The 17,915-nt window shown below is 45.9% G+C and overlaps 2 protein-coding genes across 7 annotated transcripts in view; one reads left to right on the plus strand and one right to left on the minus strand.

Moving 5' to 3' along the window:
• Positions 1-5,204: 5,204 nt before the first annotated feature.
• Positions 5,205-12,517, minus strand: RAB19 (RAB19, member RAS oncogene family). Of its 4 annotated transcripts, none has more exons than XM_073322608.1 (4): positions 12,399-12,517; positions 11,506-11,735; positions 10,057-10,240; positions 5,205-7,354 (listed from the first exon to the last, which is right to left on the minus strand). In XM_073322608.1, the coding sequence occupies exons 2-4, from the start codon at positions 11,701-11,703 to the stop codon at positions 7,089-7,091; spliced, it is 648 nt and encodes a 215-aa protein (XP_073178709.1). In that variant the 5' UTR covers positions 11,704-11,735; positions 12,399-12,517; the 3' UTR covers positions 5,205-7,088. The 4 variants fall into 4 exon arrangements, with proteins under 4 accessions (XP_073178709.1, XP_073178718.1, XP_073178700.1 ...); XM_073322617.1 differs by having other exon boundaries at positions 12,386-12,517; XM_073322599.1 differs by having other exon boundaries at positions 12,137-12,517.
• Positions 12,518-13,582: 1,065 nt separating this feature from the next.
• The window catches only part of SLC37A3 (solute carrier family 37 member 3), a 56,095-nt gene continuing 51,762 nt past the window's right edge, over positions 13,583-17,915 (plus strand). For 2 of the 3 annotated variants that reach the window (XR_012156078.1, XM_073322638.1), the window contains exon 1: positions 13,621-13,726. The gene's annotated coding sequence lies outside the window, so the exon portion shown is untranslated. Of the gene's footprint in view, positions 13,727-17,915 lie in introns of all 3 variants that reach the window. The other variant, XM_073322650.1, reaches the window with a different exon arrangement.

Raw genomic sequence — 17,915 nt, forward strand, 5'->3', positions numbered from 1 at the left:
AAAGATGTTGAATTTGGCTTTTGAAAATCTTATGCACTGTTTGTTTCTGCATCTGATGTGAGATGCAATCAGGCACTTGGGTTATTCTGGGTGCTCATTCATTGGTGTATCAACAGAATCTAGCTGGCCACAGACAGGTTCTCCTAGTACAGAATTACAGCTCAATACAAGGTAGGCACTTCTGTTCTTTGATTTTTTTTCTTATGAAATGTTCCTAAATTTTTTAAAATGCAAGAAATTGCACCTCTCCCCCCCCCCACCCACCCAAGGGGAGGTACCTTCCTATATCATTGCACAGCCTCTCCACTTGAACTTGGCTGGCTATGGATCTGATTATTAATTAATAAACAGACTTGTTTATAATCAACTCAGATTCTGAAGGGGTTAGCAGTGCGACAGATTACATTTTAGAGAAGAGGCTAAGACGATATTTGAGCAGTATACCAAAAAAAAATGGTATAATCAATCATTGGCTTCTGCGTGCCCTTTCTTAGCATACAAGAGTAAGAGGAAGTTAAATATGATTGAAAGGCAACAGATTTTGAAATGCTAAGCGACAATGTTTGCAAACAAAATTGATCTGTGAAATGTGCTACTACTGAGGTTTGGGGTGTTTTTTTTTTTTTTAAGCTTTAGATTCAGAAATAGATGAGATTAATAACATCCACAGTAATTTCAGGATAAAAATGTATAAAAGATGTATAAACTCTCATGCTTCAAGGCATAATCCTGCCAAAGAAAACTTGGAATTAGAAAAACTTCTCACAGCCATGTTCCTTCTTCTGGCATCTTGGATTAGCCCTTGCTAAATTTCACCTCTGCTAAAGAATTATGCAATGGAAATTTACATTGGTTCACTTGACTTTTGTATCTTATGGTAGTGCAATGGGTCCACACAACTCATCCCACATAGTATAAAGTTGTTCATATGTGCTCACACAGCACTCCTTCTGCTGTTGCAGTGTGAGTAAATATTCCAACATAAGTCCTGGCGCAGTGTTCCCTCTAATTTTTTACGTCCATGTGTGGACTGAATTTTGTTATGTGCACCAATATGGAGGTGATGTGTGGTAGGGGTGCGGTCAAGGGGTTTGGAGTGTGGGAGGGTGCTCAGGGCTGGGGCAGACAGTTGGGGGTGTGTGGGGGGGTGATGGTTCTGGCTGGAGGTGCAGGCTCAGGGGGGAGGCAGGGATGAGAGGATTGGAGTGCAGGTGGGGGCTCAGGTCTGGGGAAGAGGGTTGGGTGCAGGGGGTGAAAGCTCTGGGATGGGGCTCAGAGCTGGGGCAGAGGGTTGGGGTGAGGTGTGAGCTCTGGGGTGGGGCCGGGAATGAGGGGTTTGGGGTGCAGACTGCCCCAGGGCTGTGATGGGGAGAGAGAACTCCCCCAGGCCTCTCTTGCCACAGCAGCTCGGGGCTGGGTGAGAGATGCCTCTCCCCAGCTGCGGCAGCTCTGGTGGGGCTGGGCTGGGCCAGGGGAGGGGGCACCTCTCACTGCCTGCTGCGGCAGCTCTGGAGGGCATGGGGGGAGGGGCTCCTCTCCCTGGCAGCTTTGGTGGGCAGGGCTGGGCCGGGCTGGGCAAGGCACCTCTCCCTGCCTGCATGGCCCCTGATAGCTTGCTGGTTGAGTGGTTTACAGGGAATTTAGCTCCTGGGAACAGGATTATTTGCCATAGCAAACCACAGTGGGACAGGTGTGCTATATAATATATATATAACATTTTAACATATTAAAATACCATGCATTTTGTAAAATGAAATGATATTGTATAGCAATATCCTTTATTTTTAAGCAATAAAAACTGGCATGAGTTTTCTTTTATAAGTAGCAATGCATACATACAATGACCAGCACTGCAATAGCTCAAACCTGGAAAGATCATCAGAATGGGACTTAAGGCAAAGAGCAAAGACTGCAGAGATTGCTGGAGCCTTGTTGGATTGTGCTGTAAGGACCACTTGCAACTGTGCAACTGCAATGCCCGTTCTTTCAGTCTAATTGAATTAGAATGGTGTAGTAACCTCAAGCATGTACATAATTGTGGTGACTCTGCTTCCAAGCAAGTAAAATTGCAACAGCGATGGCACAACTTGTGCATCATGGTAATTTGTTTTGTGTGTGAACATGAGCTGAATCACACTCAATTCCTGGAATACTCTGCAGTAAACTAATCTTAATTCTGGCCCAAGGTTCCTAGATTTTTTTTGGGGGGGGGACGACACTTGGTGTGGCAGACAGGAAATTATATGGCAGCTACCTTTAAATAAAAAAAAATGATTTAATTAGATAAAATTGACAATGCAGTCACTAAATCCTTTGCAGTCAATCTGGGTTCGGTGTCCAATCAATAATGGTTCAGTTTCATACTATAGACAAGATTGATGCAGGCAAGTGTAATGGAGTACAGCCTTAACTGCAGCTACCTTTTAGAGTAGCAGATGTGTTAATCTGTATTCGCAAAAAGAAAAGGAGTACTAATTTATTTGAGCATAAGCTTTCGTAAACACTTCTTCTAGGAAGTGGTCAATATTGCTTTTAAAAATCTCATTATAGGTAGTGTTTACTCTTTTTATACCATATTTTATAAAAACCTTATTACTGCCTAATAATGTAAGATTAAAATATTGACTTGCAGTGATATTTAGGCTCCTAAATGCCTTTTGAAAAGGGAGTTAGGGTCCTAACTCACTTATGTGCCTTTGAAAAAAATTACCCTTAGGCTCTCTAGTTCAGGTAAAACAGAGCAGTCATGTAGAACTGGGTTTTGATGGCCTAACCTGTTCGTACTGAAAATTTCAAGATCGATCCTGCTCTATGCTACAGGTGTAACCAGTTCTAAACCCTGTTAATTTCCCAGTGTAAACAGACCCTAAAAGCTCAAGGCCCCTGTCTATATGGGAATGTAAAAGTGTTTGTCATCATTCCTTTTAGAACCTTTTAAAGCATGACTCTGGATAACATTTGAACTCTCCTGTTGACTGGCCTTACCTGACTCTTGCATTTGGAAGAAGAGTTGTAGTGTTTCTAAGTCTTGTAATATTTTATGTTTGACAGCCCCAGCTCTTACAGTGATTACATGAAAACCTCATCTTTCATTATAAACCCCTCTTTCCCCATCCTTGCCCCCCCAAAAAAGTTCTGTCCCTCATGTTTGTGGAAAAAAAACTTGAAAATATGAGCATACCCTAAAGACTCAAAAGCCAGAAGGCAAGTGAAAAGACCCCACGTTTAATACTTGTGGCTTTTAAGCCAATCATATTTTGGGGGCCTGACTCACTTTTAAATGCTCATGATTGGCCAGACTGCAGTTGACCTGTTATAGACACCACTGATAATCATAGGCTTGTCTCAGACAGTCTCATCTGACACTAGTGTAAAGGTCTGATGTTAGTAAGTGTAACAACCATTTGAAACTAGTTTTATGGGATTTTAAAGGCTCCCTCCATATTTTTGTAGCTAAGAGATTTTAAATAGAGGACATGGAATACCAGCAAGCTTGTGAAATAGCACAATGAAGATCTAGCCTCATTTTCTACCTGCTTGTTAATGGAGATGTTAAACAATACAGTTACAGATGGTAGGGGTTGGAGGTGGAACAAACAAATACAAAGAATCCCATAGCAGTTTAAAAAAAAAAAAAAAATCACCTTGCCTTGGCACAGGCTATATACCCCTGTGCTTTTTAGTGAGACACTTGCTAGATAGAGTTAAGTTTTTCTAATTTAGCAGATGGGTATTTTTCCTGTGGTGGTGGCTATTTTGTGTCCCAGAATCTAAGCTTCCATTTTCAATGAAGTTTCTCACTGTTATGGCTTAATTTACACTGGAAAAATATTCTCGGTAATCAATATTGCCCAGGATACTAGAGCTTCTGCATTAGCAATCCTAATGCACTTTTCTGTGCATTCACACATAGCAGTGTAGTAAAGTGGTGTTAAACACATTGCCCCTTGGCCTCTGACCCAGCATGATTACTTTATTCAAGGGCTTGGGAGAGATTTCAAAAGGGAGTCTATGAGTAAGGGTTCAGTGGAATTGTGGGAGATAGGATCAAACTCCTAAAAGTCCCAGGGAAGAGTAGCCTTTTCCTTAATATCATCCCAAAATGGAGGCTAGTCTGAATCCTCAGTGGTAGGATTATTTGTTTGAGCTACTGAAGATTTGCTAAGAGCCCCCCAGCAGGAGTTGACATGCACTCACTTCATGCAAAAAGGCTCTGTTCCCTCCTCTACAAGGTAGAGGGAAGGGGACCTGTGCCAGGTCAGTCGGTGTTCTCCACATGGTGTATGGAGTAATGCTGCAGAACCCCTTGATGAGAGAAGAGACTACCCTTGATAGCTCATGTCTCTCAGGCAAAGCAAGCACTGTGGAAGCTGCCTACACTGGACAATTACTGGTTAGTGGAATATCAGGTTGGGGAAGTTACAGTAGGTCCAGTAGTGCTGGAGGTGTTTAAGGACCTGTAATTAACCTAGCAAATGGACTGATGAACATTGAAGGGCTTCTCTAACAGTCCTGCAGCCTTTGGTAGTAGGTACCTAGTCTCCACCCACTCTATCAACACAAGAGAAGCATTAGGAAAGGCTACTCGTGGTAACTTTCATGGACTGGCTCATCAGTTGTGGCTATCTAAAGAAAGAGGCCAGATAATGTGCACGAGAGTAAATGGTTTTTGGTTGTTTTTAATATTAAGGCTGTTTTAGGAGGGAAAGTTGCTTTCAAGGAGGGATGATGTACAAAGATGTAAGTGGACTCTCACATGAGTAAGATTTGGTTTGCATGCAGAGCATGAGGGAATACTTTAGTTAAAAAAAAACAAAAACACTTACAGCCCCTGCCTTTACACTGTTAATTAACAATGTCAGAGGAGCAAGCATCGATCACTGTACCAGCCCAAAAACTCCAAGTGGTTTTTGGATTGTTAAAACACCCCATTACAGCAGACAGAGCAGCACTATCTCTCTGTTCAACTAAGTCTACGTTTGATTCTAGGCCCCTAATCGCCAAGAAGTTAAATAGGAGGGAATGGTAAAGAGGAATAAGTGATTAAAGGGGCTGGATAGACTAATTGAAGCAGCATGGTTGGTGTAACTAATTGACAACCAACATAGGCTGTAACTTTCCATTAGGTCTACCCACCTAGGGGGGAATAGAATTATGCAGACAAGTATGGGGCTGACAAGGTAAATGTAGGCTAAATAGCAAGTGGCAAACGTGACTGCTCCAGCTGTAGCCAGTGGTAGGAATCCCCCATTACTTCAGATCTTAGCTGCCATGCTGTTCTATGAACTAACATTAGGAACATTAACAGTTCTGTTTAACAAACAAGAAGAAATTGGGCCAGAGGAAGTTTCACTGGGTTTAAATGTATGACCAACAAACCACAAGCCTTCAATCTAACAGTCAACTTTTAAAGTTCTTTTTTCTTGATCAGACAAGCCTTTTCATAAAGGAGAGATTCTGCCACCTGTTATTCAAAAGCAGAGCAGAAAATGTGAACCTTAAGCTACCAAGGGCACTTTACCACACCACTTTCTAGGACCCCTGTGCATTATAAGCAGGCCTGTATTTTATTCTAATAAAGTGGGAATTCTAGCTTGTAATTCACCAGTGACAGCATAACTAAAGAGGTATTTGAGTAGAGTACAGAGGGACACAGTTAATGTTTTTTAGGGCCATGCTTTGAGTATCCCTTGGGCAATCTCATCAGAAAGGGTTACAAACTGGTATTGTCTCACCTCCCCCAACCACTAGTTTGATATTATGGAGTTAAAGGAACAGTTTCCTGAAGGCTTCCACTGAACTGGAATAGGAGACCCACACAAGTAGAAGCTTCTTTGTCAGGAATGGCAGAAATGTGTGTACGGTTAACAACATTATAGCAGCTCTCCCCTCAAATTTCTCATGCGACTTCTCCCAAAGCAGTGAAGAAATTCTGGGTTTACAGAGAAAGCTAGAATCAATTTGCAGAGCATACAGTTTTGAAATGTCATGACAGGAAACACTGACACCCACTTGCTGAAGATAAGCTTCACAATACAAAAGTTTGATTGAAACCAGTATTCGGGCCAGCTTTTGGTGGACAATGTTTTACTGCAAAAATGCAATCCAATAGCAGTACTAAGGGCATCCCCATCCTCTTTCATTACTGAAAATAAATTATAGTGAGCCATTCTACCTGTCTAACCAAAAGCCTGAAAGCTCTCTTTGAGTTCTAAGACTAAACTATGGTGTCATTTCCACAACCTGAACAGCAACGGTTTTAGATGGGATGATTTTTAGTCAATTCCTTTCATTTTAAGCAAGGGATTAGTAAGAAATAATAGGGAGTCTTTCAGCTCTAATTTGAATTATGAACTGCAACCACCAAAAAGTGGCCTTGGTACGAGTCAGTGTCAGCAGAAAGACCAAAGAAGATTGAAGGCAGCTCTTCTCACCCATTGAAGTTGGGAAAAAGTCTTGGGAGTACCCCTAGGGCCACTCACATACCAGTCAGATTATTCTGGCTGCTATATAAGCAATAGGGATGGAGGCTAAGTTGTGTGGCAAAGGGAGGACGATAGACATGGCAGTACTGTCTACCTGATCAAAATACGAGTAATAAGTTATGGCGCTGTATCTGCCACAGATCTGCCATCAGCATCACCCTGAATGGAGATCTGAACACTTGAGTAATGCAAGCCAAACAGCCATGAATAAAAAAAGTATAAGTACGCGTGTCACACATTGTAAAGCTATTTATGAAGACCAAAGAATTTGATCTACAGCAGGATGTGTATCCTAAAGGAAACAGCACAAAACCTGGTTACAGTCAGCCTCTGGCACAGCCAGAAGACTATTCAGAGAGTCTATTCAAAGGCAGTTTCACAGTTCTCTTCAGGCTAGCAGCACCTAGTCTTTGCTTAAGTACCAACAGCTGCCATGTTCAAGGCAATCCAGCACATTTGACTATTGCAACACCTATCTCCTGGAGAGTGTTACAGGCCAAAACGGCAAGGTAGTGATACATTATAATGATGGTTTGAGGCCAAACAGGAAACATATGGAATCATCAGCCACACCTTCACAGCTTTTATGATTGAGATATCTCATCAGCAAGAGCACTGGGACTTCTCTGTTCTTGGACTATCAATCACCGGCCTGGAATCCAGATAGATGCTGTTTGGAGGATGCTCCCCATGAAGCTGCAAGGTGTTGCGGGCTATCAGCTCCTTTGCCATCAATGTAAACACCTCATCTACATTCTGGGCCTCTTTGGCTGAAGTCTCCAACACAGCCAATAGCCCATGCTTCTCTGCCAGTGTACAGGCATCTTCAAAAAGGACTTGGCGGTTCTCCGCTACATCCGATTTGTTCCCTTTAAATAAAAAGGCTTCCATTAATGGTCTGCATTCTAATGTATGAATTGCAGACAATGTTAGTTTCCCAATATTTTTATTTTTTTTTAATATTTATTTTTTAAGAGATTTTGTGCTGAGGAATAAAATTATGCCAAACAAGATTTCTAGTGAGCAGAACATGAAACACTAAAACCAAGAAAGTTTCATGCATGGAAACATCAACTTTTTGGGGCCTGTGGTGAAGGTTACCAAATTCATGCTGCAAATTGTTAATACATTTTCTTGCTCATGGATTTGCTTTAGGGAAATGGTGCCAAAGCACCGACTTGGAAAGAATTAGATTCACCTACTACTTTGTAACTTCTTAGAGGTTTTGCCGAGTTAGATAATTCAGTTTAGACAGGTGTTTTCTAATGTGGCTATTTTTTCTTTCTAGTTAGGTTAACTGTTAAAGTGATCTCACACAAAATGCCAATATATTGTGCACAATATAGCTCCTTATAAAACACATCTCCCACATGTTCCAAATATCTCTGTTAATTTTCTCATCAGTATCAAATGTCTATTCAGAAGACCATTAATGGAAGCCATATATATTCTGGTACTACCAATTAATTTGGCCTATATCTTTAGGTGGATGCTGAGATCCCAGCACCAATACTGGGATATTGCTGGACTAATTCAGGTCTCCTATGTGAAAACAGGAACGTTTATAGCCTCAGCCCGTGGTAAGGACTACCTTCCCAGTTTTGGATATTAACAAGATCCAGTATTACAATTAAGGAGTTTTTAGGTAAAGTCAGAAGATACATGAACCTATCACTGTTGGCTAGCTTAATATGGGCTACAATTTAAATATAAATAAGCAGCAACTTTGCATAGGCAGACTGACTGTATAACAGTTCTATCAGTATAAATCAAAATTTAGTCCAAAACCAGAATGCACCTCAAGCTAATAAATAGGCTTGGAAGGATTAGATTTATCAGTAAGTGTCATTAAACATCAATTTCACCGTATACACACAAAATGAAAAATATTTCCATTGATAATAAAAGTCTACAGACAGACAGAGTAGGAAAATTGCTGCTTGAGAACTTATTAGAGTTTGATTTAAGGCTATTTAATTTATATATCTATATTTGTTTTGACAATGTGTGTTTTAATGGTTATAAAGTTGCATATCCATCCAAACACAGAGGCTTCTTATAGAACAGATTTTCCTCCCCTGCCTGAACTTCCATATTCTCCTGGCATATACGATATTTTACTAGTGGTAAGTTTCAAATTGCTCAAGGATGTTGAAACTTGTCTTTTCAGCAAATTCAAAACTTATACTTTCAGAAATCATTTTTCTAGAGGGGCTTTATAAAAAAAAACAAAAAAAAATCCCACACCCCAGCTTCATAGCATATCTGTTTATTTTCTTACATGTCTCCTCTCTGTCCCCACAACCCATTTCAGATGTGAAAGGTTAGGAATCATAAGTTATTTTGCATTAGAAATTTATACTAGAATGAATTATTATATAACTGAATAAATGGGAAAGGTTCAGACAGTTTGAATAGCAAGTAAAAGCTAAGCAGTACCAACCTTTGAAATACAGAGTCAATGTTTTATCCTGAGACAATGAATCTATACTGGACAATTTCCAAAGGGTTTAGGGCTTTCTTCATTTGTTTGTTGAGCGTAATAGATTGTGTTTCCATTTCAGGAAAGAAATAAACAGACTAAGGGCTATAGAGTTCAAATGATTCCTATTCCCTTGTTGACACCAAGATCTACAGCTCCATACAAATCAGACCTTTTTTTTCATGTCACTTCTTCAGAAGAGGACTAGGAAGGACTTACCTATTTATGAAGAATTAGGAGTATAGTATTTTAAAGCGTATGTTAGCAGGGACTCACAGCTCCCAGAGCCACAGCTACCAAGCTTGGGGGCCCAGCCTTGCCAAGCTACAGGGCCAAGTCAGATTGTTGTTCTGTGGCTTGTATAAATATGCTGCTGTCAGCACTGTGCTGATAACAGAACAGGCAAAAGCGGCAGGCTCTCTCAGTTTGCCAGCTCAACCCCCTTTCCTGTGGATGAGAAGAGCAATAACTACAACTTCTGATTGTAGGAGGGAGGGAAGGGAGGAATAACCCTGCTTCCCATCAACCACTCTCCTTGTCTTTGGAGAAAGAAGGTGGGGGACAGGCAGCCTTCCTGCTCTAGAAGAAGGTCCCCATTGCCAGCCTGTTTCCACTTAGGATCAGCCCCCCTGGGCAGTAGAAGCAAGATCACATCAGTAGAAAGGACACCAGAAGGAGAACATATGGAATATCAGAAAGGGGTTTGAGATGGGTGCATTTTTGCCCCTTGACAACTTGTTATGCTCGTGTGTATTGGAACCATTGGGCCAAATTCATCATTTCTGAAAGTGGGCCCATGTCCAGTGACCTCAAGAGAGTTGCCCCGATTAGACTAGCAGTAAGTTTGTTCCATTATAATGGGGCAAAAAACAAGGAATAGGATATGAACACTTGAGGTTGTGAGGGCAATCACTTAATTCCCATTTCCAGCTTAAAAAAAAAATAGCTCAAGTTACTACACTCATTCTGTTCTATGTATTTTGAAAAATTGATGTAACTAGAACCTGAGATGAAGTGGGGGGGAAGGGGGGGGGGTTAAGGCTATGTATCAAAAATAAAAATTCAAATAGCAAAAAGTTTGACTCCTACCAATTAACATCAGGACTAAGTTAGCAGCTCCATATTTTTCAATTTCATGAATCCAATGAGGAATAGATTCAAATGTGGACCTCTTGGTAAGGTCATAGGCAAGGATGGCACCATGGGCACTGCGATAGTAACTCTGAGTTATCGTCCGGAAGCGCTCCTGGCCTGCAGTGTCCCATACCTGAATCTGGAGGAGGAGAGAAAAAAAGAAGTAATGCCAGTGAAGTCTGAATGCCACTTCAGAGGTTGCACTGGAATTTATGATATTCAATACTCCTAGGTTTTATCTACCCTCAGGGTATGGCTACATTGGAGATCTTACAGGAGTGCAGCTCCACTGATACAGCTGCACTGCTGTAAGCTCTGTAGTGCAGACGCTCTAGGCCAATTGGAGAGAGCTCTCCCGTTGACTTAATTAATCCACCAGCAACCAACAGCAGCAGCTATGTCAGCAGGAGAAGCTCTTCTGCCGACATAGTGCTGCGCACATCAGTGCTTAGGTCAGTGTAACTTAGGTCACTTGGGGCAGGGTGGCTTATTTAGTGACATAAGTTTTGCAGATATATGTGGAAGTGTAGACAAAGCCCAAGGCTACAACTGCTTTAGTGAACCTACTGACAACATGGTTTGGTTTTGCCGGTGTACATGTGAAAAACTGTTATAACCAAGGTGCAGCATGGTTATAACACAGTTCAGGCTGGTCTGTGCAGACAGAACCAAACCATGCTATAATGTGGCTTGGACATTACTCCAGAGGAATTATATTCCCTAACTGATTTGTAACTGTATTATGGAGAGGGCTAACATGTTGTGGCCTTAGGAGTGGGAGGGAAGAAAAGAGACAGTATCTTGTGCAGCCCAGGTATGGAAAAGGATGAAATCAATCAGTCTGTTCTATAGCCAAATACCCTGGGCTGAGCTGGGAGGAAGCTGTGCACTGCTCCTGTAACCAATAGGAAGCTGGGGGGGGGGGCAGTACCTGGGGGTAGCAGCCCACCAAGGCCCCCCAGCACACCCTGCTTAGAAGCCCCAGGTAAGCGCCACACCCCCTTCCAGAGCCTGCACCCCCGCCCCTTTCCCACCCCCCCCCTCCTGCTCCTAAACTCCCTTCCAGAGCCTGCACCCTCTCCTCCTGCACCCCCAGCCCACACACCCCCTTACACTGCCAAGCTCCCTCTCTCCGCACGCTAAACTCCCTCCCAGAGCCTGCACCCTCACCCCAGAGCCTGCACCCAAACTCCATCCCAGAGCCCAACCTCTCACCCCTTCTGCACCCAAACTCCCTCCCAGAACCTTAGGCAGGTGGGGGGCAGAGTTTGGGGGGGGGCGGGTTCTGGGCACCACCAAAAGGTCTACAAATCTGCCGCCCCTCCTCCTTCAGTGCTGATCAGGATGCCGAGTCCTAACTGTCCCCTGCTCTGGGTCACCACGGAGCCTGTGACTGCCACTAACCTTCACCTTCTTGCCATCGATCTCCAGCGAGCGCACGGTGAAGTCCACCCCGATGGTGTTCTGCTGCTTCTCGTGGTACTGCCCCGACTTGAAGCGGTGCACCACGCAGGTCTTCCCCACGTTGGAGTCTCCGATCAGGATGATCTTGAACAAGTAGTCGAAGGCTTCCTCCGACTCGGAGCTGGAGAAGGACATCATCCTCCTCCTCCCCTCAGCTCAGCCTGACCCCCCTGGGAGGGAGCACAGAGACGGCCTTCAGAGCCCTGAGCGCCCCAGGGCATAGCCACCCGTGTTGCCCGTGGGGCGAGAACTGCGGCGTGCGGCTTCCCCCACAGGCCATATAAAGCACAGAGCCCGCGGGCTGCTCCAGAGCCGCTGGCACGCGAGGGACACGCCTCTCTCGCCGAGCAAGGAGCCGCCTTTCCTTCCCCTTCCCGCCAAAGGCTTCTGCCTGCTCCCTCGGGAGTCGCTTCGTGTGTGTGTGTGTGGGGGGGAGTTTAATGAGAGCTGCGGCCTGCCCTTGTAGACAGGCGGGAAAAAAACCACGCGCCTGGCGTGGCGAAGTGGCTTAAACACCCAGAAAGTCAGAAAAACCCCCACCCCGCCCTAGTTCCGGAAAGCGCAGCTTCACCTCCACATCAGAGTGTGCCGAAGCCACGTGTCTTCCCCGCGCCCTTTTCCCCCACGGCACCGAGTCCATCTTAGCTTGTTTTCGTCCACAACTTCTCCTACCCGGCGTTGACGTTAGCGCCGGCCGGCCGGCGACCCGCTCTGCCTTCTCCACCGGGACCAAGCGGGGCTGGGAGCTACGGGGGCGTTGAGCCGCCCGCAGCGCCCCAGCCACCTGCTACGCGCAGCGGTTTACTCACCTGTTACTCACCCCGTTCTCTTACCTGTGCGAACAGGTACCGCTGGCTCGCTTTGTACCCTCGCCCGCCCCTTCTGGCCTTTTCCTCACTGCCTGCCGGGAAACGTAGTTCGGAGACAGGCCGAGCTCCGTCGGGCAGCCTCTCTCGCCACCCCCCAACAAGGTGCTCAGTGCCCCGGAACAGTGGGAGCGAGCGAGCCGGTGCGGAAACAGGCCGCCTGCCAAGTCTCCCCGCCCCCCGGAATATTTCTGCTGCGGCGTGCGGGCAGAATAGGGGGAAAGGAGCGCAGCAAAGGCTCACAGAGCAGCCCCCATGTGCTTCTGTGGCAGACCTCTCCCCTCCCTGCAGATGTCAGAGTAGCAGCCCTGTTAGCCTGTACCCGCAAAAAGAAAAGGAGGGCTTGTGGCACCTTAGAGACTCACCAATTTATTTGAGCATGAGCTTTCCTGAGCTACAGCTCATGTATCAGAGTCTTTTTCAATGGCCTTCGCTAGGGGCTCCGTGTGACACGTGCGAGGGGCAATGAAGTGATTAGCTCGGAGGGTCGCCGGGGTGGTCCCTTTCTCACAAGCAGAGGGGCGGTAAAAGGAGAAGGCTCTGGGTGGCAGGGCGGCGCAGGGCCGGCGGCGAAGTGCTGAGCCGGGGAAGGGGGCCCGGGGTTGTTGGTGGGGAATGGGGGGGCCCGGGCTAACCGGGGCTGCCAGGGGCTTGCCGCCGGACGAGGTGTTTCTGCCGTGACGTCATTAGCCGCTGGACACTGGCTTGCCCCCCCCCCCCAGCACAGCTGCCCGCTGGAAAGCGACTGTGTGCCGAGCTGCCGTGGCAACGCGGTTATTGGGTCACGCTTCACTCCCCAGGCCTAAGAACCGGGTTTCCCTTAAACGTGGCCCGGGAAGTTTGTCCAGCTAGCAGCCCTCCCAGACTACAGCGGTCCCGGGGCTTTATCGTCTCTCCCTTTGGGGGGCCCAAACCCTGCCCGCGCTTTCTAAAAGGCTCCGCGGGGGTCTGGTGGGAGGAGAAGGACTAAAAATAACAGTCCCATGGGTGTGCACGGTGCGGGACGTGGGAGTGACACGGGGAAGGGGATGCAGCAGCAGCCGCCACACAGCCCGTGGGCAGCTCGGTAGCGTGCCCGCTGTTGCCTGCGTGCGGGGGGAGCTCAGCCGGGCGGAGAGCGATGTAGCTGGGCAAGGACTACAACTCCCAGCATGCGCTAGGGTGGCGCGGGTGGCCTCCCCCCCGGAAGAGACGGGGTCACGTGACTTCCTGTAGCTGGCCTGGAGGTGCTGGCAGGTGAGCTGCGTTGACGTGGAAGGAGTCGGTGGGAAGCTTTTGAGCGCGTGAAGAGGGAGGTGAGCGCCGGGCCTGGCCTTGTGCCTGGGGGGGGAAGGGAAAATCCCCCCCCCCCGTTTCACTGCACTCAGGGAGTGGGTGGGGGGCGATCTGCCTGCAGCTGCCATGTGGCCCCTCTGCTTCCAGCCGGGGCTGAGCCTCACCCTCTCTAATAATGGACTTCTTTGCCCAGGGTGGGGTAAAGTGACCAGACAGCAAATGTGAAAAATCGGGACAGGGTGGGGGATAATGGGAGTCTATATAAGAAAAAGACCCCAGAATTGGGAGTCTCCTGATAAAATCGGGACTGCTGGTCGCCCTCGACGGGGGGGGGGGGGGGGTATTGCCAGCTTTTCTCCCAGGTGCCATCTGGGAGATGATAGCTGTTCTGTTGCTCCAGAGCCATGGTCTCCTTTGTCTTCTCTTCAGCCAGATGATCCGTGCTGTTTTTGTTCATATCAGTTGGGCTCCCCCTTATTTCCACGTGTGGGGTTTAGGATCTGTATGGCTCAGGAGTTGTCATTGTTTTCAGGTTTGGAAGAGTGGGTTTGGGGATCCTTGATCGGAAACAAAACTTGCTTATACTCAGTAGTGTCTTCCAGCTGAGAATTTTGAAGTGCTTTGCGAACTGTAATGCTTCATGAGTCCTCTGAGGTTAAAAAAAGAAGAAAAAAGCAGTACTCCTGCTCCTAATGCACACATTCAGAACCTTTGTGTGCAGAAATGCAGGCCCTCTGCTGCAGGTGTGAAACCAGAGACAATGCGGTATCCTTTGGAATTTAGGCTAATGACCTCTGTGTTCTGCAGCAAACTGCTTTAACAGGAATAGTGCCAATGCTAAACGGTTATAGCTGATTTTGAAAAAGTTAATGAAATAGCAAGTAATGATGCTATGCAAATACTGGTAATCAAACTCAACAATCACTTTTTACTAATAATTCCTTAGCATTGGCTGTTTCAATGAAGATTTTTTCCAGTAAACTCAATTGTTAAAATAGTCAAGAACAGTGAACAGTTAAAAGAAAGTGTTCAAAAATTTGAGTGAATTCACTGACTGTAGCAGTTATTCATCTCTACTTAGGAGTCACTGTAGATATGTGAAGAAATCTCTCCCTTTTGGAATAACAGTTAAAGCAATTAGAAAACTTGGATGTGTTAAAAATTGAAAATAATCTGGCTTAAGAGCTGATCTGCAAATGGCTATAGAGAGATTTGCTCTTGTACCCTTTTTTTGTTCTTTAACATGTGGCGAGAGAGAGAGAGTCTGAAAAGACTTTTTTTTTTTTAGAAAAAAGCTTTTCTTCTAGTTTTTCACCTTGGAAATATGAAGAATATTAACTTGGGTCTTCTCTAGCTGCTTTGGAGGATCACTGGCTGGTATCAGGAATGTTTGAGTTCTTAACACCTTAATTGAAGTGGGGGAGGAGGGTGTTGAGTCTTTAGCAAAGGCTTATTCAGAATGTTAATTGGTTGAAGTTAAGTATGTATAAACAAACAGACAAGACCATTTTAAACAGTCTTAACTAATACCGTCCCCTCTTAAAGGCTTAGCTTTCACTTACTGGGTTCCTGTCACTTCACTAGTTTGCTCGTCACCATAGTATTTTCTAGCCTAGACAGGGCATTAATTCCTAATGTGTAAAAGTCAGGAAAAAACTTGGTTTAAAAAAAAAGCTCAGACCTTCTTTTATACATCATAAAGTATGTTTCCCTTGCCATATACCTGCAGGTCACCTTCAGGAAATGTAGCTGGGATTGAAAAGCTCCAGAGAAGGGCACCTTAGATACAATAAAGATATGTGCTCTATAAATACTGTAGAGGCCACAGGGTCAAAACTGTGGCTAGATATTGAAAAGAGTGAGGCAACTCTCACCAGTAAGATTTGCATTGGTGTATGCTAAAGCAGTATCAAATAATACTCATGTTTCAGAGCGTAAGCCAGAGTAGTCAATAGATCAGGGGTGGGCAAACTTTTTGGCCCAAGGGCCATATCGGGGTGTGAAATTGTATGGAGGGCCGTATAGGGAAGGCTGTGCCTCCGCAAACAGCCTGGCCCCCGCCCAGTATCCAGCCCTTCCCACTTCCTGCCCCCCTCAGAACCCCCAACCCATCCAATTCCCCCACCCCTCCGCTTCTTGTACCCTGACTGCCCCCTCCCAGGACCCCCCGCCCCAAACCACCACCCTGGGACCCCACCCCCTATCCAACCCTCCCTGTCCCCTGACTGCCCCCCTGATCCCTATCCACACCCTGCCAGGCCCCCATGGATCCCACCTCCTATCCAACCCCCCCCCCCCCCCATCCCTGACTGCCCCAACCCCTATCAACATCCCCACCCCTGACAGGCCCCCCGGGACTCCCACGCCCTATCCAGTCCACCCTGTTCCCCGTCCCCTGACTGTCTTTCCCCACCCCTACCCCCAAACCTTTGCCCCATCCAACTGTCCCCTAACTGTGCCCCGGGACCCCCTGCCCCTTATCCAACCCCCTTACCATGCCGCTCAGAGCAGCAAGAGCTCATAGCCCCAACACCTGGACGGAGCCAGCCGCGCTGCCCGCGTGGCGGCCTAGCTGCACAGGAGGAGGGACAGCAGGGGAGAGGCCAAGGGCTAGCCTCCCCAGCCAGGAGCTCAAGGGCCGTGCAGGACAGTCCCGCGGGCTGTAGTTTGCCTACCTCTGAAATAGATGGACTGAGGGTCAAATCTGGACCACCAGATGCTTTTGAATTCTTTTTATTTACTTATTGTTATGTTGTTTTTTATTTTCTCTGAAGTCTGGACCTTGACTATACATTGACCAAGAAATTTGGATCTTCACAAAAAAATAATTGACTATCCCTGTAAACTGATCACATCAGGAAGGATTTTTTTCCCTCTCTGTGCCATTGACAAATTGCATTATAGGGTGCTTAGGTTTCCTCTAAAGAACTGGGTATTTTTCATTGCTTGGTGGCTAGGTGGGTGGATGGACAAAGATGTCAGGATATCTAATTTGATGTATGTGACGTTATTGACTTGAACTGGGATAGAACATTGTTGCAACCAGGGTCCTGTAGTGGCACCAGATCTTGTATAAAGGGGGTCAAATAAGGTATCTCAGACAAGGTTATGTCTTGCTGGTTACGATTATGCTATCTATATGTGTGTATCATTTTTGTAGTTAAAGTTATGAATATTGTGTCTGTATTTCAAACTTATGCTATTCTTCTGGGTGACACCCCAGACAAGTTGGTGTCAGCTCTGCCTAGCCTGCTGGATGGCCCATTATGGACCATCAGATATACAAATGACATATTGAGAGAAGGCAGACACGCCTTGCATCTTAGCAAGATATGCAGGGACGTGCCTACGGACAGAACTCTGACGGACGTTTTTCCATGCCATGTGTGGGACAACTTGTCTTTGGAACAAAGAAAGACCACACGGCAAGAGAATATAAAAAGCTGCTGCTGAACTTTGCTACACTGAAGCTTTGAACCAAGGACTGAAAGACCCATCCCAGCTGTGTATGTACTCCAGAGACTTGATTTGAACCTGCAGTTTATTCTATCACTGCTACAAGCCTGAACCAAGAACTTTGCCATTACTGTATGTAATTGATTCCATTTAACCAATTCTATCTCTCATCTAGATCTTTTCCTTTTATGAATAAACCTTTAGATTTTAGATTCCAAAGGATTGGCAACAAGCGTGATTTGTGGGTAAGATCTGATTTGTATATTGACCTGGGTCTGGGGCTTGGTCCTTTGAGATCGAGTGAACCTTTTTCTTTTACTGGAGTATTGGTTTTCATAACCATTCATCCCCATAATGAGTGGCACTGGTGGAGATACTGGGAAACTGGCATGTCTAAGGGAATTGCTTGTGTGACTTGTGGTTAGCCAGTGGGGTGAGACCAAAGTCTTCTCTGTTTGTCTGGTTTGGTTTGCCTTAGAGGTGGAAAAACCCCAGCCTTGGGCTGTAACTGCCCTGCTTGAAGCAATTTGTCCTGAATTGGCACTCTCAGTTGGGTCCCGCCAGAGCCAGCATCAATAGTCAGTGGTGTGGTTGGCAGGATCCACAGAACCAGGTCAATTAAACTTTGGGTCAGAATCCCACGCTATCCAAATTTGAATTTTGATATTGAGAGTTTGATTGGTTAAAGAGCAGTTACAGTGGGTGAGCAAAGAGCATATGAGGGCCTTGGCAAAAAAGCTCTGGAAGATCTGT

The sequence above is a fragment of the Lepidochelys kempii genome, chromosome 1 (genome assembly GCF_965140265.1).
Source record: "Lepidochelys kempii isolate rLepKem1 chromosome 1, rLepKem1.hap2, whole genome shotgun sequence".
Classification (NCBI taxonomy): domain Eukaryota; kingdom Metazoa; phylum Chordata; order Testudines; family Cheloniidae; genus Lepidochelys; species Lepidochelys kempii.

Bases quoted from the DNA above. Each gene is read 5' to 3' on its own strand.
- RAB19 (XM_073322608.1), bottom strand. From the start codon at position 11,703: ATGATGTCCTTCTCCAGCTCCGAGTCGGAGGAAGCCTTCGACTACTTG. The intron at 10,241-11,505 runs GTTAGTGGCAGT...CTCCTCCTCCAG, and splicing joins TCGATGGCAAGAAGGTGAAG to ATTCAGGTATGGGACACTGC. The intron at 7,355-10,056 runs GTAGGAGTCAAA...TTTTATTTAAAG, and splicing joins CTTAGTCCTGATGTTAATTG to GGAACAAATCGGATGTAGCG.